General features: G+C 44.0%; 1 protein-coding gene across 3 annotated transcripts in view; it reads right to left on the reverse strand.

The window, feature by feature from the left end:
* Positions 1 to 40: 40 nt before the first annotated feature.
* The window catches only part of dop1b (DOP1 leucine zipper like protein B), a 23,312-nt gene continuing 620 nt past the window's right edge, over positions 41 to 22,732 (reverse strand). The window contains exons 1-38 of one of the 3 annotated variants that reach the window (XM_058081476.2): positions 22,209 to 22,414; positions 20,404 to 20,583; positions 18,995 to 19,176; positions 18,727 to 18,897; positions 18,288 to 18,477; positions 18,109 to 18,207; positions 17,662 to 17,785; positions 16,022 to 16,131; positions 15,498 to 15,609; positions 15,291 to 15,411; positions 14,517 to 14,636; positions 14,258 to 14,363; positions 13,665 to 13,901; positions 13,304 to 13,596; positions 12,836 to 13,212; positions 12,256 to 12,527; positions 12,036 to 12,188; positions 11,834 to 11,925; positions 10,527 to 10,717; positions 8,906 to 10,448; positions 7,973 to 8,072; positions 7,681 to 7,869; positions 7,289 to 7,411; positions 7,077 to 7,211; positions 6,942 to 6,997; positions 5,702 to 5,806; positions 4,936 to 5,002; positions 4,227 to 4,386; positions 3,785 to 3,867; positions 2,884 to 2,993; positions 2,658 to 2,807; positions 2,393 to 2,454; positions 2,169 to 2,297; positions 1,958 to 2,094; positions 1,829 to 1,884; positions 1,599 to 1,742; positions 768 to 900; positions 41 to 699 (exon numbers count right to left, since the gene is read on the reverse strand). In XM_058081476.2, the coding sequence (XP_057937459.2) occupies positions 439 to 699; positions 768 to 900; positions 1,599 to 1,742; positions 1,829 to 1,884; positions 1,958 to 2,094; positions 2,169 to 2,297; positions 2,393 to 2,454; positions 2,658 to 2,807; positions 2,884 to 2,993; positions 3,785 to 3,867; positions 4,227 to 4,386; positions 4,936 to 5,002; positions 5,702 to 5,806; positions 6,942 to 6,997; positions 7,077 to 7,211; positions 7,289 to 7,411; positions 7,681 to 7,869; positions 7,973 to 8,072; positions 8,906 to 10,448; positions 10,527 to 10,717; positions 11,834 to 11,925; positions 12,036 to 12,188; positions 12,256 to 12,527; positions 12,836 to 13,212; positions 13,304 to 13,596; positions 13,665 to 13,901; positions 14,258 to 14,363; positions 14,517 to 14,636; positions 15,291 to 15,411; positions 15,498 to 15,609; positions 16,022 to 16,131; positions 17,662 to 17,785; positions 18,109 to 18,207; positions 18,288 to 18,477; positions 18,727 to 18,897; positions 18,995 to 19,176; positions 20,404 to 20,541 (6,831 nt within the window). In that variant the 5' untranslated portion in view covers positions 20,542 to 20,583; positions 22,209 to 22,414 and the 3' untranslated portion in view covers positions 41 to 438. Of the gene's footprint in view, positions 700 to 767; positions 901 to 1,598; positions 1,743 to 1,828; positions 1,885 to 1,957; positions 2,095 to 2,168; positions 2,298 to 2,392; positions 2,455 to 2,657; positions 2,808 to 2,883; positions 2,994 to 3,784; positions 3,868 to 4,226; positions 4,387 to 4,935; positions 5,003 to 5,701; positions 5,807 to 6,941; positions 6,998 to 7,076; positions 7,212 to 7,288; positions 7,412 to 7,680; positions 7,870 to 7,972; positions 8,073 to 8,905; positions 10,449 to 10,526; positions 10,718 to 11,833; positions 11,926 to 12,035; positions 12,189 to 12,255; positions 12,528 to 12,835; positions 13,213 to 13,303; positions 13,597 to 13,664; positions 13,902 to 14,257; positions 14,367 to 14,516; positions 14,637 to 15,290; positions 15,412 to 15,497; positions 15,610 to 16,021; positions 16,132 to 17,661; positions 17,786 to 18,108; positions 18,208 to 18,287; positions 18,478 to 18,726; positions 18,898 to 18,994; positions 19,177 to 20,403; positions 20,584 to 22,208; positions 22,415 to 22,732 lie in introns of those variants that run through there. The other 2 variants (XM_058081475.2, XM_078795094.1) reach the window with 2 other exon arrangements.

Genomic DNA, 22,732 nt, shown 5'->3' on the forward strand with positions numbered 1-22,732 from the left:
ACATGGACAACAATTCAAAGGAAAATGTATACATTCAACATTGAGAGAAAAAAGCAATTATTTTAATTATGAAAGAACATTGAATGAAGAAATAAGATACTTCCCTTGACAGCCAGAATGGCATGTAAACAACATCAAACTACGCTAGGTCCACTGAGTTTTGAACAATAACAACCAAGAATAGATTCCTCAAGACAGTCATAACATTAAATATTGAGGAAAACTGGTGGATCTGCTCATTTGCATTCAAGTACACATTTACCTAATTTACCATAATTTACCTTTCCAGTGTGACATACAGTTGCGGAGGCCACCTTGCACATACTGTACATATATTAATTGACATGCAGATCAGTTAAAAGAAACGACAAAGCAAGTTTTACACACGCAAAGCGGTTGTGCCAATTTGTAAGTATTTGGGTCCGCATTGCAGGACCTCTAATTGTCCATGGCGTCCAGGAACTCTTCCCCGATGATGTGCTCCAGCCTCTTTAACACTCCATCTGCACTGGCTGCAGGGTAGTCCGCTACCTGGCCTCGGGGCAGTGGTTGGTCGTGGGAGGAAGAGGGAGCCCGGAAAGAACAGCACAGGGTGCAAAGAAAAGGCAACAACTGGGTGATGGAGGACAAGGAGCCTCGGGTGAGGAGGGGAAACTCCAAGCGCTCCGAAACAGATTCCTCACTCAGCCCGTTGAATGCCTGCCAAACATATTTACACAAGTTAACACACAAACAAGACATTTTGGATATTTGCTTTCTCATCTTACCCCGTAACGTTGCTGTATGCCCTCAAGTACCCGGACGACGTGGGGCTTGCATTCCTGTTCTCCTTCTATCAGTGCGCTCTCTGGACCGCTGTAGTGGTTCACATCCACTTCAGGTACAAACGCCCAGCGATACCTGTACGTGGGGTTAGAAATACAGTAGATATATGGGCACTCACAGCACATGGGTGCTTCTCTACACAATCTACCGTCTTATCCCTGATGTCTTTATGCTATTGGTGTGCTATTATTACAGTAATAATGATGTCAAGCAGTGAGATTTTAATGACTGAAACTGTATGGCTGTACTTCTGTTTACTATCACGGTTCACGTCTTCGATATTAAGGAACGACCGATATATATATATCGATATATCGGGCCGATATTTGCGTTCTTTACTTGAATTGGTATCGGCCGATATGCGCGATGGTTGGCCGATATATTTTTCCGCCGCATGATTTACAGACAGGCATCGCAGTCAACACATCGATGCTTGATACAACTTAAAATATGACAGAAAAGTTTTGCACATGGTTGAATATTTATTCCTTTTAAAACTGATCATGCTGTTTAAATGTGTTTAAGAAAGCTGAATCCTACTGTGTTTACGTTGCAATAAATATTTCTTTAAACTTGAGACCTGTAATATTTGTTGTCATTGTCATTTTTTCATATAAATTGAGGGAGCAAAAGCAGTATCGGCCCAAGCAAAATCGGCTAAGGGTGATAGGAAAAAAACGGTATCGGCATTGGCATCGGCCAGAAAAAACACATCGGTCGATCCCTAATAGATATGCATGTGAATATTCTTATTCATCCGTAAGAAAGCTTACATCTGAAAGAGTGGTATCCTCTCTGGCGGGAAAGCCAGGGTCGTGTCCAGAAACTTGCAAGCTGACAGGTACAAATCCAACTCCGCCTGGGAGAAATTCACCACAGTGTTTCTGTCAAGCGCTCCTCGTACCACTTTAGCCAGTCTGGGGGTACACAAGCAGAGATAACAGTGATTTGGGGTGTCTGCAGTCTCGGGACATTTCTGGGGGGGGGGGGGGGGGGAGCTCACTTTGAGACGTCTTTATCTTCCAGCAGAGCTTTCTCTAGACGAGCAAATATGCGAATCTGAAGAAAAAAAGCAGTTGTCAGTGAAACAAAGCGTGCATGTGAAAAACGTAAACATTTTGCCAGCTTTCACCAGCTCTGTGACCATAATGGGCCAAAGAGATGTCAGGTGCTGGGATGAAATTCGCAGCAGGAGAACACGGAACATTAGGAACATCTCAGCAGACACAGCGGGGCTGGGATTCATCCGTAAAGCCTCAGTGAGCCGCTCTGGTGGGATGCAAAATCATGTTGTTAGCACTATACTCTTTGTTCCTGAGTGTATACAATCGGCCGTGCTTCACCTTGGATGAGAGGAAGGTAGAGATGATACTGGTCCAGTTCTCCACTGAACATGGCAAACGCCTGGCGCTTGATTAGCATGGGTTTCTGTTCCACGTTGGAAAAAAGCTTCAAGGATCCGCTCTGCATGCCTGCAATAGTCAAGTGGGATATTCATATCTTCACATATTTGTCATTCTGCCACATCTAATAGAGCAACCACTTCCTTCAAGGTTCTGGTACTCACTCATGAGATCTTTAAACATGGTCTTTTCATGAGTCAGCAGGTGGTCAATTATGGATTTCCAACTAGAGACATGACAAAAAGCAACTTTCACCAACTAAAATGACACACAAAGTACTAATTATAGCCGTATATGTAAAAATATGTTTCCCATTACATGCATTCATTCATGTTTTTACCTTTTTATATCTTTAGAACACAACGTTCCTTATTCCAGCTTGGACTACGGTAAACTGGCACAGGAATAGAAATGAAATAACACCCTTACCTTGGTGCACAAGAGGCATCCATTGTGAAGAAGAGAGGGTCCATGAAGAGCTCAAACACTTCTTTCCTCCAGGCCCTCTTCGTGTAGGCATAACCGCTCAGGCTGCTCAGTAGCTGGGCGCCGGCCTCGAAGCTGGGCATGTTATAGGCACTACAAAGACCGACAAGGACCATATGTATTATGAAGTCAAAGAGGTCTGAAGTGTTTGCACGGTGTCAGTAGCTACCTGTGATTCTTCAAGTAGGGGAAAACATAGTACATGAGACGAGAGATCAGAGGAACCGCTTTCTCCTTCTCATCACTCCGGTACACCATGTCAAGAAGCGGTGCCAAGATCTACACAGCGACACAAATGCATTATAATTGACGCAGGATTGTGTTGTACGGCACACCGCTGGCAACCATTTCCTTCTCAAGGGACAATGCTCTCGGTGTCCGGCTTTGTGGCGGTATAGTCAACACCCTGGTGGCAACACATGTCCAACCTCACAGGGAACATGTTCTTGCTAATATTTGATCACGAAGCTGGGCACATGTTTTATATAGATATGTATTTTCTTTTGGAATAAAAGTGGACTTGTGAATGGCGTATAGAAGGGTTTAGATTCTGTTCCACAGATGGCGCTAATGCACACCAAAGCTGCTTGCCAACCGCCAATAAACAACAGAAGAAGAAGAAGAACGCAGTCTGACAACTTTCCATTTGAGCGGGTACAAGATACCTCAATCGGATTGGGGAAAGGAATATTCCACCCCTGGGAATCCCATTATATATTCATTGGGATTGGCACTTTTCTTTGGGAATGAGGTGTATACAAAGGTTACATTCTTTCCGTTTGAGTAAATAAACCGAATGGAATTGGAATATTTGGGTCCATGTATACGTGGCTATTGTCACAGTACATGTAAATCGAGTTTTCCTCAGAGAACCGCAGCTGTCCAATGCAGGCAGAACTCGTGCAGCCACAGATCCCGATGCTACCATCATGGTACTCGCTTGTGTTGCCAGATATTTAGACAATAATGTCTTTGTGTTACAAGATTTGTCCCTTGAGAAGATACACTGGGATGAAATGCTTGCGGAAATGTGAGCAGTGTGCTGACTTTTGTGTAGAAAACAAACGCACCTCAGCCAGGAGTACAAGGGCCTGCACGCTGTAAACCGAGGGAGCCGAGGATGAAACCATGGTGCTGGCTTGAGCCAATGTCTCTGCCAGGATGAAGAAAAATGAGTTCATCTGTTTCTCTTTACAAAGCCTCTTAACATTTCAGGGCTGCCCCACTTTGGACTGAGGCCATTGTGCAAAACAATAACGTTTGTAGGGACATCGACATGAAAAAATGTTGGCAGAGCCTTTACAACTTTGAGGCATAAAGAAGTCCAAATTCCAGATTAGTGGTGCAAGTGCAAGACACAAAAGCAAACATTTAAATATGTAGCAAAAAACTGCTCCAAGCCTCAACTAAAAAGTCCAATTTCATCATCAATGCAATTACTGTTGGTTCTCTAACTCGGTCCCACATTTGCTCGCATAACAATGCCTTGCAGATATATGAATCACATGTTACCAAAATGGTCTCCATCCGTGTCTGCGTCATCAGGCTCATCTGCTTCGGGGCACACCTGCGGCTGAACTTTGACCTCGAGGCTGCGGCTGAGCCAGCTGGTCTGCTCCAGAGATGACCCCGCGATTCCACCCACGGCCTCCAGGATGCGCTGAGTCACCTCCTGCCCAACGACATCCGTTATTGAAGCAAATCCTTACGAGGGTCGTTGGGGGCTGGAGGGGTGCTGGAGCCTATCCCAGCTGTCTTCGGGCGAGAGGCGGGGTCCACCCTGGACTCTGATACTCATACCCTATTTTTGTAGTTATAACCTAAATAAGTTCTTTTACCTTTATTAGAGCTCTCTAGATATGAAATAACACCCCTATATTCAACTTTACACTCGTGTCGCCCAATATAGTCGATGAACGAAGAATAAATAAGTCATTTAAGACATTCATTCATTCATTCATTTTCTACCGCTTATCCTCACGAGGGTCGTGGGGGGTGCTGGAGCCTATCCCAGCTGTCACCCTGGACTGGTGGCCAGCCAATCACATACAGACAAACAACCATTCCCACTCACATTCATACCTATGGACAATATGGAGTGGCTAATTAACCTAGCATGTTTTTGGAATGTGGGAGGAAACCGGAGTACCCGGAGAAAACCCACGCATGCACGGGGAGAACATGCAAACTCCAAATGCTCACGAGTGCTCAATGGTCATACCTGCAGATCTCGTGTATCCTTCTTATTGTCCAGGTTAGGAAGTCTGTTCACAACTTCATTTAGGATGCTGCAAGGTACACAGGTCAGCAAATTGATCAACAAACAAGAGAGAAGACAATTCCAATCAAACTATGTTTTTTACAGTTGTGCTCAAAAGTTGAAAATATGGTTTGTTGCACTTATTCAATGTGTCTTCACAGCCTATGTAGTATTTCCCCTTCTTCCATTTGCAGTACGTTTGCTAAGATACTTCTCTGACCAGCCCTCAGGTCGTTTTTATTCAGTTCATGCTTGTCCCGGGTTACCATGACTTCAACCATCTTTCTTCAACTGCCTCCTTGTTGTCCATCTTGAAACAGCCACGCCGCATTCTTTCAGAGTCCTGCATGCCAGCTCAAGTTATGTGTGGCTTTTTCTTTGCATCACAAACATTTTTCCTGGCAGTTGTGGCTGAAATTTTTGTTGGCCTAATTAAATCCCTCATTTTCCACTCCACTTTTCACACAGGCAGCTGTGGGTACAGATGTGGATAACCACCACCGGCATATGACTGAGGAGTGAATGAATGGCTTGAAAAGCACTATATAAAATGCAATCCATCCATTTTTACACTACAATATTCCGATGCTTTTTTACTACTCTCACAGTTCTGAACTCCTTCAAATGATTCTCTGAGAAATGACCCCCCACAAAAAAATCAGAACCTCTGCTAGGATATGTAAACTTAAGAACACAAGTGTAAATATGAGTAAATATCTGCACATACCCCAGCAGTAAGAAGTGACCGGGGGGAGCCAGGTTCAGTTGGACAGACTCCCGTAGAAGACTGAGGAGGGGGGCGATGTTTTCCTGCAAGGCTTGAGCTGAAATGCTACGGACAAGGAAATGACAAGTGAGAAATAAGAAAATCCATTGACTGTTTTTCTTTGTCTTTCTTTCTTCTGTATTTTATTTGGACCACACTTATCAGCACAATAAAGATGTTGTGAAAGTGTCCCTGAATGCACCTCCCTGTCATGGAGTGACAATGAGGTGAGAAGTTGGAGATTGTACGTATATGGGGCTCTAATTTGGTAGAGCCCAGGAGAGGTGCCCACATTTTCAGCTTGGTGCAGTGACAATTTTGTGACAAAACAGCGCACCTGAGGTGTGCTGAAAGCTTGCTCGCTCCGATCTGGTCTATTCTTGGCGCAGGCGAAGCGCACTTTTGCACCGTGGTAAATTAGCTGACGGGCGCACAGTGCAGGCACGTCACCAAAACCTCACAGGCCGGCAGTGTCAGGCACATTTCAATGCAACCAGCAATCACTATTTAACCATCTGAACCAGCATTTATAATACATTTCTATATTAATTGTCCCATCGCCAGACAAGACAGATCCACTCATTGCTCATCCCAGTGGTTGTGCTGGATGCTTTTTCATAGCCCAGATCGCCCCACCTTCCCTTCCCCTCAGTAACCATCCAATCAGTCCTGTGCATTTAAAAGCAACGAGAGGCGTTCGTGTGATTGGTTAAGATTGCACTCGGCTGTGTTAAAAACACCTTCTCTCCTCCTTCTTTGCCACTTTGCGCTGGTGGGAGGGATGGAGGCGTGGGTGCGCCGCGCTGTGCTCACAAAGTGCACTGGCCACACTGTGTGACTCTGTGGGAACGCTATTGTGGCTCTGTCTGCCATCTAAACAGTGATATGTGGCTTGACAAGATGTACATGTGTTAATGACGCTAAAAAAATGTAACAGAATTAATGAAATAAATTCGTCACCACCGCTTCCAGGCTATTTTTGATGGCCCTGCATTTAGTCTCATTATGTACCATTTGAGTAAAGTTTTCACTTGTATGACAGCTAAGAGTTCTTAACGGTACTTGAGCAGTTAAACACTTCAAAATAAATCACGTAGGCAACGGCTTGACAGTGGAACACATCATTTAAGCTGTGATTGATATGGAAAGGATCGTGGTTTACTGAAGATGGGAAGTCCCAGACGTGTCTTCCATCACTTACCTCTTGATATAAGCGTAAGAGAACTGCAACATCGGGATGTCTACCAGGGTTGACTTCTAATGAAGAGGAGACAGACCAGAAAGAAGGTTTGCGATAACAGAACTTCAGAGTGTCCGTTTATTGTTATTGTCCTACCTGATCTCCTTTGAGCTGATGAGGCTTTTTCACCACCTCTTTGACCAACTGTAGGACTGTGTCTGTGTGCAAGTTGTTCAGTGACTTCACCAGATCCACAATGGTTAGATGAGACTCACTGACCACAGGTAAGACCTAAAGTAGAGAGAGAGAGAGAGATGGAGAGTATCACGTGATGTGTTCAAATGCTTCGGTATGCAGTAAGTTCTTACATTGTTTGTGTGCCTCCTTTTACTCTTCCGGCTGCGCCACGCTGCTCCAAGCGAAGCCATCAGCGGGACCCCATACTGTCCAGTCAGAGGAACAAGGAACTGTAATATCCGCTGCCGTAGAATCTTTAGAGCAGAGACAATGGATGCTGTTACTGCATTTGTTAAATGTATTCAGTATCTCAGGAAAAGAGAGTAAGCCCCTCACATTTCGGCAAGCACTGTTTATATATATATATATATATATATATATATGTGTGTGTTTATATGAAATTCTATTATATTAAATTAAATATTATAAATTCAATTAAATTAAATTCTTGCTGAAATATGATTGGTGTGCTCACTTTTGTGAGATAGTCTATGTATCTACGTATACGGCATCAACTACACACCTTGGTGCTTTTGAAGAAGACAGAAGAATTGTGCTTGCTGCTCTGTGCAGTGTCAGGGGCCCGCTTGTGAAACTCTTCTTTCATAACCACGCCCCACAGCAGCGCCATGCTACTGAGCATGTGCGGCAGCGCTTCGATCACAGCGCTGCGTGCATTGCGGACATCGACCGAGTCACAGACAACCATGGCCTAAAAATCCAGACAGGAGGAGGAATGTATGTTACATTTACAGTCAAGAATCAGTCCTGGACTGTTGGGTTGGTGTGTATGTGTGTGTGTGTTTGAGTCTCACTCTCTTGCTGTCCAGTAGACAGTAGTGTGTAATGGTGGTCAGGCCTTCCACAAGGGTCAGTGGGTAGTCCGGTGCAATGTTTTCCTTCCGACAAGTCGCGCTAACAATGGAAAAACACAAATCAACCACTGATTATAAACTTAAAAAAGCGGTACAACTTGGAGAAACTGTTCAAATCATGTGTGACTTCAGTTCAAGGACCATCTAAAGGATTAACTCCACAAGGGAATAGGTCTTTCAACTATATTAGAGCCCTCTAGACAAGAAATAACACCCCTAGAGTCACCTTTACGCTCGTATTACCCAATATAGTAGACATAATAACATAATATTTGGGATTACTGTGCCTTTAATGGGATAATTCAAACCTGCAATAAAAGCCTGTTGTTCCAGCAATCAAGTCTGGTGCTTGTGTGTCTCACCGAACAGTGTACCCGTGTAGAATACATCTGAATGCCTGGAGTGTTCTGTGTTATTTAGCCATTTATATGCTTGAAAGTGTTTCATTTAGGCAAAAAAGAATTTGCTTAAATGTGATTTTAAACAAATATATTCATCCACCAAACATTATTTATGAATTCATACATTTTTGAAAAAACATGATGCCGAAGTGGATTTATTTAACTTTATTAAGATAATGTATTATGCTATAAATAGTAATGATGATTAGTTCATTTTAATAATAATACATTTTATTTGTATAGCACTTTTCAGAGTACTCAAAGACGCTTAATTTATTATTAATTAATAATAATAATGTATTATTATTTATAATTAATGAATAATAATGAATATTAATATTATTCATTAATAATTAATCATATTAATATTATTCATTAAGAATAATAAATTATTATTAATATATTATAGCAACTTTATCATGATACTGTATTCTCTATATGATGCGTGTGTGTGAACATAAGATATTTTTACCTCTGACTTGTCTTTCCTCCGTCATGCTCATAAAGCTTAACCAGTTCATCCAAGTTCCTGCAAATCTGATTTAAGACTGGGGCAACAATGATGCCCAACGAGCGTCCCAAGTACGGCAATGAAGAGCACAGCAGCGACACCCAGTGGGGATGCATGGCATAGCCATACTGTGACTGCAGAGCCCTGGCAGCGGCAGAAACGAACATTCCTTGAGCGGTGATGGGGTGACTTTGGACATACTGGGCTGCCTTGATGGACTGCTGGAACTGGACAGCAGTGTGCCATCCCCGGGTTAGAGCGTTGCTGCCGGTCGGGGATTCCGCGGGCTGACCGGATGCGCTGCCTGATCCGGTTGCGGATGCAGCCCCGCTGGGCCACACGCGGTATTCCAAAACTATGAGAGCCTGGAGGAGTTTCAGTAATTCCACCTGCAAGGGGTACTGCTCCTGTCCTTCTCCCTTCCCAACATTGACGAGACTCTCCTCCGACAGGCCGCCCTCGTCATCTAGCAGCTCCAGAACCTTGGACTCCCCCTTGTCAGTTCCTCGTTGGCTTATGTACATAGAAGCTGAAAGTGTAAGAAGAGCGTATTGCTGCACTTTACATCGTGCCAGGAGTTTGCGGATGTGCTCCAGGCTCCCCTCCTGTCCTTGTCCCAGGCAGGTCAGCTGGTTCACCATGTGTGTCAACACTTCCACGCTTTTCACCTGAACATCCCTGTTTCCCTGCAAGTCAAGAGGCCCGAGGCTCATGTAGGACGGGTAATGCGAGCAGATGAATCGCAGGCACAAGTTCATGAGAAGTTCAATGAGAAGAGACGGGGGCACTGAGGGGCAGGATGAAGGGGAAAGTAAACAGCCGTAAAAGCTCATGCCATCCTGAGCCTGCTGGTGGCGCTGCAAGAGGTTGGAAACCAGGTTTAAGTGCGCCGCAGAGCTGGTGTCCAGGGATGTGGAAGACAGCGCCTCCACCAGAGGACATTTGGCGCTGCTTCTCAGCAGGCTGTCAAACAGGGCCAAGCCTTGGAGTAGATGGGTCCAGCCGCCTGCGGCATTATAGAGAAGCACATGATGGAAGAGCGATTCGATGGCCTCTTTCTTCTCGCGCTCCTGCTTTAACAGACGAGATCTAGCCATGGCCTCCAGCTCGAGGTCCTCGTCATCCTCGCTTGACAGGGAATCAGACGCCTGCGTGCGCTCGGACTCCACCCTCTGCAGGCCATTGACCATTCCTCCTTCATCGGTGCCGGAGCCTGAGTTCTCCGTGGACACTTGGGCACCGCTGGTGTCTGCTGATTCCGTGTGCTCGCTCTTGACGGCGTCATCTTCCTCCTCCTCTCCATCCTCCTCCTCAGTCACCTCACTCTCAGTCCTGGATAGCGCCAATGCGTCCTCCAGACCGGTCACCTCTGGACCGCTGTCTAACTGTGCCCACAGGGATTCCCGGTCCACGACGTTGTGGACATTCAAGGCCACGCCGTCCACTAATGTACCAGACGCCTTGGCGGACCACCGGCTTCTGTTGCTTAGAACTTTTAGGTTGCCTTCAAAAGGAAAAACATGATGACAGAGCAGATAACAGATGAACCCAAAAGTACAACAAAACAAACTAACAAACTCACCAGCCGTCAGATTTTGTTTGATGGTCTGAACGGAGCAGCGCTGAGTGGAGGGGTGAAGCAGCAGGAGCAGGATCGGCTCCAGGATCCGGATCACGTCAGTGAGGGACAGAGCTCGGACCAACCAGCATTGAGCCGCTGCACTTACCGAGCCGTCGGTGCAGCTTAGACTCTCCACCACAACACACAGAGATCTGATGGAGAAGCCGTTTCAATTCAAGACTCCAGAGGAAGAACTGACTGTGATTTCAATACCAAAGATGTTGTTGATTCCAACAACTTATTTATACGTCTTTTAATGCAAGAGGTGAAAAGATGTGATGCAGCAACTCCCCACTAATGGACTTGCCTTCAGAGCAATTTCAAGACATACAAATGGCGGCTAGGTGGTAGAAGTGCATTTGCCAAGAGCTCGGCAGAGATCATGTGGAGGTAAGAAACACACATGACAGGAAGGAGGAATAGTGAGAGCGTGGATTTGAGTTTGTGTCGTTTATGTCGTTGTTTGGATATTTGAATGGTGACAAGAGCAAAATATATTTGTGTCAAAGTGAACGTTATAAAATAATAGTACATTTTATTTGTATAGCGCTTTTCAAAATACTCAAAGACAGTTGAATAAAAGCAAGTAAACAGAGTAAAAGATACATTAAAATACAACATTTGTTTATACACAGTTACAACATGAGTAAAAGCGGGGCGAGGCACAAAAAGCTAGATATTAAAAACAGATTTAAAGAGGTGGGCTTTTAGTTGTTTTCTGAAACTGGGAAGGTCAGGGCAAGCACGGAGCGAATGGGGCAAAGAGTTCAAGTTCAGCGGCAGAGAAAGTAAGTGATGGACAGAGTCAGGCTATGTTCTTAAGATGGAAAAATGCAGTCCGGGTTAACTGTTTGATGTGGGGTTCAAATGAAAGGGTGGGGTCCAGGAGGACACCAAGGTTGCGGATGAGCGGGGATGGAGTGAGGGTGGCGCTGTCAAATCAAAGATAGAAGTTATGGGTGGGTGGGTGTTGTGATGTTTTTGGGACCGATGATGATACTATCTGTTTTGTCACTGTTAAGTTTAAGAAAATGCTTGAAATATACAATATGTTTTCACAAAAAGCTGGTTTTCACCCTTTTCTAGTGGGGAACTGCTATTTTCCTGGAACTGACCTATGTTCTCCTGCTCATTACTTAAGAAGGGAAGAGTCTAATCTTTGTTTTGGTAGGTTCCATCTTTCTATAGCCATTGAACACAATATTCTCCAATTGGAGCAGTCATTCATTCTACGTGTTGAACTTGGCTAACATATGATATACACTAACCTGTCAAAGGAGCGACTGTTCCTGTTTGTGTGGATCTCACGGGTCAGGTGCCAAAGGATTGTGAAGCGGTGTAGGGCTTCAAGCCTCACGGCCTGGGTTAGAAATGTACACGTCACCATTTACAAACGCTGATTTGCTTATTGGCAGTAGTTAAAAAGCAGAAATGAAATAGTAGCTTCTTTCTTGCGGCAGTTACATTCACCTTTTCCTTGTGCAACAGCGCCTGGCAGATGATGTCCTCGCAGATGGTTGCTGATGGAGCCAAACAGTGAAGCCGGTGAAAGAGTTCCACGCAGGAAGTGTGCTGTTCTCGACGCTCTGTGTCCAGCTGGCTCCAAAGCACTTGAGCAACCCTCTGGGTCAAAACACAAACTTGTCAGTACTACATTTACTTATCCGGGTAGCGCAAACATGTCCCAAACCTGATAAAAGTCAGTGCCCTCCTCTATTGCACAAAGCAAAGCAGGGTAAATGGGGGGCACGGTGATCATCTGCAGCTGCCCACTCAGCGGGTTGGAGTCTGACATCTGGTAGCGTCTCTTCTTGTCCTGGATGACCAGTGCTAAGGACTGGGAGTGGTTGATCAGCTCCAGTAGAGAGGACACTGCAGTGTGTTGAATTTTGTGGTCCCTTGACATGCAGCAGAGCGTCATCAAAGACCTGAGCCACACGGGCAAGGTCTTCATGTCACCTCCTATGCATGAAGGACATACATATGTTGGATATACTGTACTTCAGATTGACTATAATACACTAAAAATAAGTCAACATACAGGTATGACTATGCTGCAACACAAGTGAGTACACCTCAATAGTGTGAGCACCACTGCCTTAATCCTCTTGGGCATGGAATTCATCCTCTTTTCCGTTTTCAGTGGATAGTGAATCCATACTGCTATAAACGCTGTACACTGACTACTCTGAAGTATATCTGACTTAAACTAAGCACCTTGAGATGATATACAGTAATATAAAAATAGTTGCTGAAACAATTCGACTGACCCGTGTGACCAAACATGTCCACGTGTAGAGCCAGAGCCTCCTCTTCGCTCAGGTAAACGGGGAAGGTGGTACACTCCAAGAGCAGGTGGCAGGTGGCCGTGAAGGCCTGTCGACACGCCTCAGAGATCTCGGCCCTGCCTCGCGGCCTGTAGCCGGCAGCCCAGTCTAGGCAGGGCCCCCGCTCTTTCCTCTTCTCTGATTGCTGGCTGTCCAGCCCAGGCTGAGTTTTCACTTTGTTGGGAGCGAACAGGTCAGTCAGTTTGTCTTTAATTTCCAATCCTCCCATGCTTAGTAGCGACGTCTTATGGTCCGCAGAGGCAGAAGGATGGGGCTTGTCCTCCAGTCCACCCACATCCTCCACCTGTACCAGCAGGTGTCTAAAAAAACAAAAATATAAAGGCTTTATTTTCAAAGATGTATGCCCATATTCTATACGCATTATACGCTGACAAATAACACGTATCTCACCTTGTGGCTAAGAATGCCAGGATGTCCTGCAGACATATTGTTGTGGTGTTGACGCTGCCTCCCCTTCTCCACACTCCATGACCATCTTTGAGATTCTCCTTGGAGCCCATGACAGGCAGGAGGTGCTGCTCCGACGGCGAGGCGCTGATCCCCAGCCCGCTGTCCTCTGATCTGAGTGTTGGGTAGACGCCATCTGCAGCCTCGACCTCAACCCCGTCTGTGTTGAGCTCTTCATCACCACTGTGACCATTACCCTCTCCGACATTGCCGTTTCTTTCTCCGTCTTTGATGTCCTGGTTAGCGGTTACACAATGCGTCAGGCAATAAAGCGCAGGAATAAAAATCATGGTCAAACTTCTACCTGAGTGGATCTGCCATCCTCCTCTTGCACCTCTAAGTCCGTCTCTTCTGTGTGGGCTACTGCCTCGAAGTCTATGAAGGCCACAGGCATCTGGATCTTACTCAGGACTTTGAAGCAAGCACGCAGGCCCTGTGTGACATCCTCTAAGCTAACAGACTCCATGTGGCTGTGCAGCGTCCGCAGCATGGTGCCCAACATCTCAGGAAGGAAGTGGGACTGGATATCAGCATGGAGCTCCTTTGGAAGATAATATGGGCTTCTTTTAGCATTTATTCATCCATCCATCTTTTCATTGCTCATGAGAAAGCTGGAGGCCTTGCCAGCAGACTGGGATGTGGCTTAATGTTTCACACGACGGAACCTCTACATTTAAATGCTGTCCAATTATATCAAGTATTCTGTAATTGTGTAGACATTATTAGCAGTGGTTAACTTATTTTTACACTTACATGAAAGTTAAGAATGACCCTTAATTTGATCCCCATTATTTCTTATGAGAAAAAACACATCTCTTAAGAAGTCAACCATCTTGTTTTCGACCTTTGAGTGACAACAGAAGGAGCTATTGATTCTAAAAATAGATAGTTCCTTACCAGAGGAAGAACATCAAGCAGAAAAATAATGAGATTGGACATTTCTGTGACAGAGGGAGCAGGACAACTGACGTCTGGTGGTGTTGGTAGATCATCATCTTTGCCACTGCAGAACAGAAATGATAGGAATTATATTTAAAAATGCATACAACTTGTTATTTAGCACAAGTACATGGGAAGCTGGGAAGCTGTCTTGAGGGTTAATGAAGTACACTGAGATATACTGTATTGTGTAGACAATACTGACAGTTTGCCTCACCTGAGAGAAGTGCAGAAGTGCTGAGTCATGTACTCCCACAAGTATTCACTGTTCATGGAGCTCACCAGCATATTCATCGTCTTTATGATCTCTGATGCATTCTTGTTCTCCTTTATCATGCTGTGGAAACGGTGGTGTATATATTAATTTTCACTGTCTCACAAAAAAATAAAAATCACCACAATATCCTCAGCTATTTTGCCTTTTCCACTTTTCAAAGACTTTATTCATTTATTATCAATTCTTATACCCACTAAATTAGAACATGTTGTTCGCAGTAGTAGTCGTTTTGGAGTGTGACCAATCACAACAGAGTGGGCGTGCCTGGAGGCGGGATGTGGATGGAATAAATTCAAACTGACCGTTTTAACTTAAAAGCACAAATCCAAGGAAATACAGCTGGAATAGGTGCAGATTCTGAAAGATTTCTGTGTGGGTTATTGTGTGTAGCTGCTCTATTGGAGTCCACAACATGAGCATAATAAGTAATAGTATGTAATTCCATCCAAACGTGCTTTGTTGGCGCCACCCACTGGGGATTCTGGCAAGTTACCCCGTCACCATACAAGTAGCTATCGACTAAATTGAATTTATTCTAGTTTTGGAACGTTCAGCATAAGAGGGCAGAGTTCTTCCTGTGTTAGTTTTCATATTCAGGACAGGAGCAACATAATGTTTTCAGGAATTTGCTGTAAAAATGTTACTCTGTCCACGTTTTGCCACTTGAATGAACTATATCGCTATATTTAGCAGTTTTCTTTTGACTGCCCTCACCTGGCCAACTGGTTGCCTGACAGCCCTGAGCTGAAGATTGTCTCCTCCCCCAGCATGTCTTGACAATAGCTGTAGAAGGCTCGGACCACCTCCAGCAGCACATTGCTTAGGACTGCTGGACCTGGACAGAGATGCCATCCATCCAAAACCAATGAAGGAGCGAGTAATTCAATGTTTTGATGTGCTTCTGTGCCGTGCTCTGCTTACCCAACTCCGGTTTATCCAGCAGGCTGATAATAATACGAAAAGGCCTGAGGTAACCAATCACATTCTCCGGTTTGCTCTCCACATCCTTCTGTTTGAGGATGTTAATCAGACCCTGAAGCCATACAGACGACACCAGGCGGGAAGAAGGATAACAGGTGAGAAACAAATATTACATAAAACACTGTGCAAACAGATACAACACGTGTGACCAAAATGTGAAGTATTCTGTCCCCTCGTTTGCTTCACAGGCTGTGTGAAACAACTGCATCCTTGTTGTCAGAAAGCAGAAGCTAAATAGAAGTAAATAGTTCAAAATGGATGCCCTGGAAGTCCATGTCCGTGCCTGTCTATTGTTCAATAGTTGACTGGGTGAATTTTGAAAAGGGTTTCCTATATTAACTTAGCTGATAAGCAATGTGGCTGCAGGCAAAAGCATCATTTGTGTACAGACATTGCGACACTCCATTTACAGTAAATTAATTTCTACATTAGGTGTTGTTAAAAAAGATACTCAAGGGAAGTACCTGCACAATGAACCCGCTAGAGTATGTGTTGAAGTAAAACAACATGTGCTCCTCCGATGAGGTGGACAGGGTCGGATGTGGTGCCACCATTTCCCCTTTTATGTCTGTGCCTAAAATGAAAAATAAAAAAACACTCCACAATGATTCACGGGTACTGGTACCCGGTACTGATTGCAGTCACAATTTTCTGTAGTACAGTAGCACCTTGGTTAGCGTCACTCATCCTTTGAAGAAGGTCCGACTATAACCGAAATGAATGCTAACCGAATACATTTTTTCTATTAGAAATAATGAAACTCAAATTAATCAATAAGAGAAAGCCAAACAGAAAATATGTTTTTATAGTTTTGCAATCAGTTTTACAGCCGGAAGACAATTCTAAATGCATACAAATGACAAAGGAAAGGGATAAATGAACATGTAAAGGGAATTTTGCCCATCATTCACAATCCTTATGTGGAACATGAACACATATTACATACATTATAACACGAGAAAAGAAGTTAATATGACAGAGCTGACAAAGGACACATCTATTTTGACTATGAAGTCCGCTGCCATTGCAATGGCTGTGTCTTCCGGCACAAGACCTGTGTTCTCAGTCCTCAGGTAAAAAATGCTCTGTATTGCTTTTAAATGCTTTGTAGCAAAATTGAGAGCTAGGTATCCACTCTTCCATCTGTGACTAGCGCTTAGCGAGGTGTCGTGTTAGTCCGCCAGATGAAAAAAAAAGTTTTTAATGTTAGCTGCTACAATAATAATATCGCTGCAGCTTGGTTAATATACAAGTCAGGTATGTAAATGGAACACTGTTGGCATTTTTTTGTTTTTATGAGGGCTTTAGCATCAAAATAGGTATCGCCCATGATGTCAGTTGCTAGCTAGCTCATATAAACCCGTTTTCTGACACTATGCACAGAAAAGGGAAAGAAATGTGTTCATGTTTCACATAAGGATTGTGAATGATGGGCAAAAAATTCCCAAAAAGTGCAATTGAAGATGAAGATGTGATTCTTCCTGACTGTTCCCAAAGACGCTACGTGGCAATGAGATCAACGCCTTCCTGTTCTTGAATTCAAGTGTTTGTCACCTCAATAACCCAAAATGGAGCCAAAGAAAATGACAAGCATTTTGATTAAGAAGGTGAGAAACACTACTGAATCCAAGAACTAGCGACAAAACTAAAAAGTGGTGTTGAAGAGGAAGGTGTTGATCTCGCTGCCACAGCGTGTCTTTGGGAACAGTCCCGTGTTCATTGAACCTCTGTTCATTCATCACTTGAAATCATTTTGAATCAGTTTATAAATGTAAATAAAACTACGATTGTTAAACTGTAAGGATGCTAACAGGCCGTTTGGTGATCAAAATAATTAAAGACACAGTTGGACTCGTGCGTTATATTAATAACATGACACGATGTGCACTATATTGTACGTTAACTGGAAAATATACACAATCCTAGCAAAATTTCGGCGTGAATTTTCGACATTAACCGAAAAACACGCTAACCAAAGTTCCACTGTACACATAAAAACAAGCATTACAGCAAACTGAGAAAACCAGAAATTGGCCAAACATTACCATGGCTGTAGCTGAGAACATGTGACTCATCAGTAAAGTACACTGTAAAGATCAGTTACCCAGGAGCCACGCGTAGAGTCGCCTGTTGAGGGACATGTCTCTGCGGAGCAATGTCAGCAAAGCCGCGGAAACCACCCCGGTCATGTCGTGTGTGCTCACCACAATACTGGTCTCTGCCGGGTCCTGAAAGCACACAATGCAAAACAAGCTGGATGATGAGCAAGAGATGGTCAATTCCAACCAAACTAAATTGTATCGAGCGTGGAGCGGTAGATCAAGCTGCAGGGTGCGGACCACTATGGTATTTTCAAATGCAGTGCCAAGTCGTGGAGTTGATGAAAACTACATCGGGAGTTTGCCTACAACCACAACTTGTTGAAGTTTTTTCATCCGGAAATTTTTTTTTTTAGTTGGGAACTGATATTTTCCTGAAACTTACCTACGTTTCACTGCTGATTAAAAATGTGGTCACTGAAAACCAAAAATGTGATTTAGCGTTTACCTACCAGGCATGTGGCAAACGGGAAAAAGAAGAGTAGGATCTCGAGCATGTTCCTCTGCACCAGAACATTTGAGTCTTGCAGAGAAAGACACACAGACTTCACCTGAAGAAAGACAGAAGACGATACGTTGCAACAACCGACTACATGGAGTGACTAATATCAGGGAAGACAAGCGCGCTCACCACCAGGTGATGGTCGTAGCCGAGCATGTGTTTCCGCTGTTGCAAGGGTAAGGTGCGGTCAAAGTGTGTGACGATAAAGACGGTGGCGGGCAGTCGAACATTGGGACTGACGAGTATGGAACCCCACAGGGCTCCATAGAAGACCTGCTGACCCACCAGCAGGGACAACTTAAGCAGCAAGGCATCGGTCCTGGACATAGAAGACAAATTTTATGCAGTATTTCATCCATCCATCCATCTTCTATGCCGCTAATCCTCACTAGGGTTGCGGGTAGGCTGGAGCCTATCCCAGCTGTCTTTGGGTGAGAGGCGGTGTACACCCTGGACTGGTTGCCAGCCAATCACAGGGCACATATAGACACATTCATACCTATGGACAATTTGGAGTGGCCAATTAACCTAGCATGCACACTGTATATGTTGCATGCTAACAGAATACCTGTCATTGACCTCCAGTCCATCCTCCAAGCCTGGTAGCAGCCCCGTTATAAAGGCCTGAAGACTGGGCAGCAAAGCCCTTTGCAGCGGTAGATAGTAACGCTCATACAGTGTGAGCAGAACAGGTTTCACTGCTGTGGCGGCGTAGCCTAACAGCGGGAACAAGCCTGAGCTAAAACACAGAAACATATGCACGACAATAAATATTTGTATTTTTTTGTAAAAAAAAAAAAAAAAACACACCAAAAAAATCAGATTTTTCTCTTTACCTGTAAATAAACAAATCTTTGGCAAGCCATTTTGTGCCAATGATTTTAAAGATGACTTCGTAGGTCTCTAGAGCCTTTAGGTGCACCCCGCTGGGTAAGGCCGGGTGCAAGCACTGGGCCAGACGCTTGCCGATGATCAGCCTCTTGGGTAGGAGGGAATAGCGCAGGTTGCTCTGCAGGGCCTAGCAGCAAGAGAGAGGAAATAATTACCAAACAATTCACACAATGTGGCCATTTGTACCGGGATTGAACCCCGGTCTCCTAGCGGTGAGGTCTGCGCGCTAACCACTCGACTGCCGTGCAGCCCTTACATTAATATATTCACAGCAAGTATAGCGTACTGATTAGCATCCTGTCCACTCATTGGTCGATCAATGAAACTCCCACTGATTGGTCCTCGTCTGGGCGGCAACGATGAAAACTTCATCATTTTTCAGCTTTCTGGGATGCGTAAACCTTCACGCGCACAAAGTTTGAGTGTGGCTTGGCTGGACGGTGACACGCGATGAACGCTATCCTGCAGGTTCCCTTTAAAATTGAGTCGAGGCGATGTCACCTCTGCTGTGTTACAGCCTTACTTATTTCTAATATGTCTTCATTTCTGTTCTCATTATGGCAACCATATTGGTTAATAGGGGTGTACAGGTGACTATAGGGGTGTTATGTCTTATATAGCGCTTTAAATGGAATTGACCCTTGGTCTCCTAGCTGTGAGGTCTGCGCGCTAACCACTCAACCGTCGTGCAGAACATTCTAAAAATAGAATTTAATAAGAACATTTAAAAGCCAACAACAGAAGCAAAAAATGTACAAAAATAAAAAAAGTTGTAATGTAATGAGAAAAAGTGACAATTTTATGTTTAATGTTGGAATATTATGATCTCGTTCCTCCCCCAAATTGTATAGTATGTTGTATATGTATGGATGGATGAAAATGAAATCTGAAATTTCCCCTTGTGGGACTAATAAAGGCATATCTCTCTCTCTCTCTCTCTCTCCCACATGCTGCATGAGAGTCCGGGTGAGTCTTCCTGAGGTGTGATATTTGATCAGGAGACTCCTTACTCACCCTTGCAGCGCTTTACACTCATTGCATATTGCATATTAACGATCCCAAGACAAAACTCTGGGCATACTGAGCATGAACAATATCAGCTGATGATATCGGATCTCCCTACTGATTTTTGGGTTGTTTTTACGATATATGTACACAGGGCGGACTCTTACAGCTAGTGATGATGCTCATAAACTCTGTTACTGTTTCAACATCATAAAAAGTCACTTTTGCATCGTGGGTCACTTTTAAGAATATACGATGCGACATTACACAGTAAATAGGATTGAACAGGAAGCATTTTCTGGTTTATAAGCGTCAACATCATGTCTGTCATGCCTCACGTTCTTGGTACCTTGTTGAGCTTGCCCAAAGAGGAGATGAGGTCCGCCCATTCACTGGAAGATTCAAAGTTTCGCAGCGCCTTCTCAATGACAGAGGCGTAGTTACGATATCGGTAGTCGTTCTGCAGCTCGATCTCCTCGGGATCCATGACGCAAATCAGTCGGGTGGTAGCATGGTCTCACAAATCAGTCTGCAAAACAAGAAAGTTTGGAGTTAGGAGGGGTTCAACTTTGCCATGTTCACGTGCCTCCGCGGCTTGTTGTCTGTGTGGTAAATAGAATTAGGCAACACATGCGAGAGAGTGTGCAGATAAAGGCTGGCGACAAGATTAGAGAAAGGGGGGGGGGCACATCTGGACTCTCTGAGGCTTAGCAGAGATAAGCTTTGCAAGAAGAGGAGGGAGTACATGTTGCTTCATTTCTGAAATTGTTTGTCATTGATGGACATGTTTAAAGGGGAACTATTATGTTTTTTCCACGTTTCTAACCTATAAATGTTGCTACGATGTTGTATACTCGTGTTCAACGATGCCAAAGCATCAGATGACGTTTGCGCATTTGGAAGTGTGCCCTGAAAGGATTACATGCTCAAATTTTACAGACATTGATTTCTACTGATGCCAATGCCATCCGGACTTCCTGGTATGGGCTGCAGATTGCCTGCACTCAGTCATCACGGACCTACTTATACGGAAGTCCTCGGGAGCGCTTGGCGCTGTGACAAATCACAGCGGCGTGGGTATACCTAGAGGAGGGTCGGGGGTGGAGTATGTTAAACAGACCATTTTGGTCGGAAGTAGGAAGTTCACGGAAAGAGGCGCAGATTCTGGAAGATCTAGAAAGCTTTCTGTGCAGGTTATTGTGTATAGCTGCTCTACTGGAGTCCCCAAGTCAATACGAAGCGCCGAAAATTAGCATAACAGGTTCCCTTTAATATACTTAAAAATCTGAGGGGGTCCCCAAACTATCCATGGGTGGGGCTGAACAGGGTGGTGGAAAACTTTCAGAAGCAATGATTTAAAAAGACACAATTTTTAAAAATAGTTTTGTAAATACTGATTATTTATTTATTTAAGGTAGCCGTGGCTAATACTTAGTATTTACCTAATCCGCTCTGCATGTTCCTTTATTAACGCGACACCAGTTTTTCCTGTTCTTTGTATCTTAGAATCAAGCACTAAAACTACTTGGTTGTAGTGTATTTTGGAATGGTTTGTACTAAAAAAATGAAGCTTTTTCTTTGAAGGTGACAATTTGTATGGAGTTTTACTCCTCATTGTAAACATTAGAGTTTTTTGTGCAATCATTGGTAACACATGCTGTTGCATATAGTTCCTTTAATCTGTGTATTGGGAATATTTTTCAATGTCAAATGTCAAAAGTGAATTTTCTCACATCATATCATAGCAACCCGCAGCCGACAACAAAATGATGTATTTGATGTATTGGTGTGTTTCTCTCAATGCTCCGGCATACATTTGTACACACTGACAGCTATAAAGCAGATGAGTGTGTGGACACCCACAGTGTACCCTTGTCACATGACTTCACCCTACGCCTTGCCCACCACTACACTTGTTCACAGCATTATGAGACAGCTTTTGCTCCAATAGCTGCATAAGTCGTTTAGTCTCTTATGTAACTACACGCTGGGATAAAATCCGAGCTAAGTTATTTGTGCATATTTAACGTGACTTTTAAAATATTTCATCTTTGCCTCAGATAACAATAATGCACATTGTATGTGGACATTTTAAACAAGACAGCTAGCTAAGCTAGCTAGCTTAGTATCAGGTGCATCAATAAAATGACTCACCAAACGGAAAACAAGCGCCAAGACGCGCACCAGCTCACTCATTTCGAAGAACAAGGAGAGGTAAGCATCGTTGCATCCTTCACGTCAATGCGGTTAAAAATAGACGGGCAGCAGATATGAGGCGTTTCTTCTATTGTACAAATTGAGCGCATCAAAACAAAGTGTTCATGAAGTGCTGCTATCATGACAGTCATTATGGGGCGGTATCCTCCAACTCAGCTGATACACAGCGGATGGACGGACTGGTTCATTTCCGGATTCAGTAGGGGGAGTGTGTGGAGCTCGTCATTAGTAGAAGATGGGTTTTTATTTTAAACACAAACAAAAGATGAATACACAAAACAATTAACCACATACTGGGTAAGCCGTAGACCACTTTCATTCAATTAAATGATAAATGACAATGAATATAATCTTCAGAACCTCCCCCGTAGATGGTATATTCCAGGATGTGCCGTGTTTACAAAGATCTCACCTCGCTGTTAGATATTTGTGAGCACATCACTGTTCTTAAACACATTTTA

This window comes from Doryrhamphus excisus, linkage group LG12 (assembly GCF_037039965.1).
Source record: "Doryrhamphus excisus strain RoL-2023G ecotype Guam linkage group LG12, RoL_Dexc_Guam_v1.1, whole genome shotgun sequence".
In the NCBI taxonomy this organism is placed as follows: Eukaryota; Metazoa; Chordata; class Actinopteri; order Syngnathiformes; family Syngnathidae; genus Doryrhamphus; species Doryrhamphus excisus.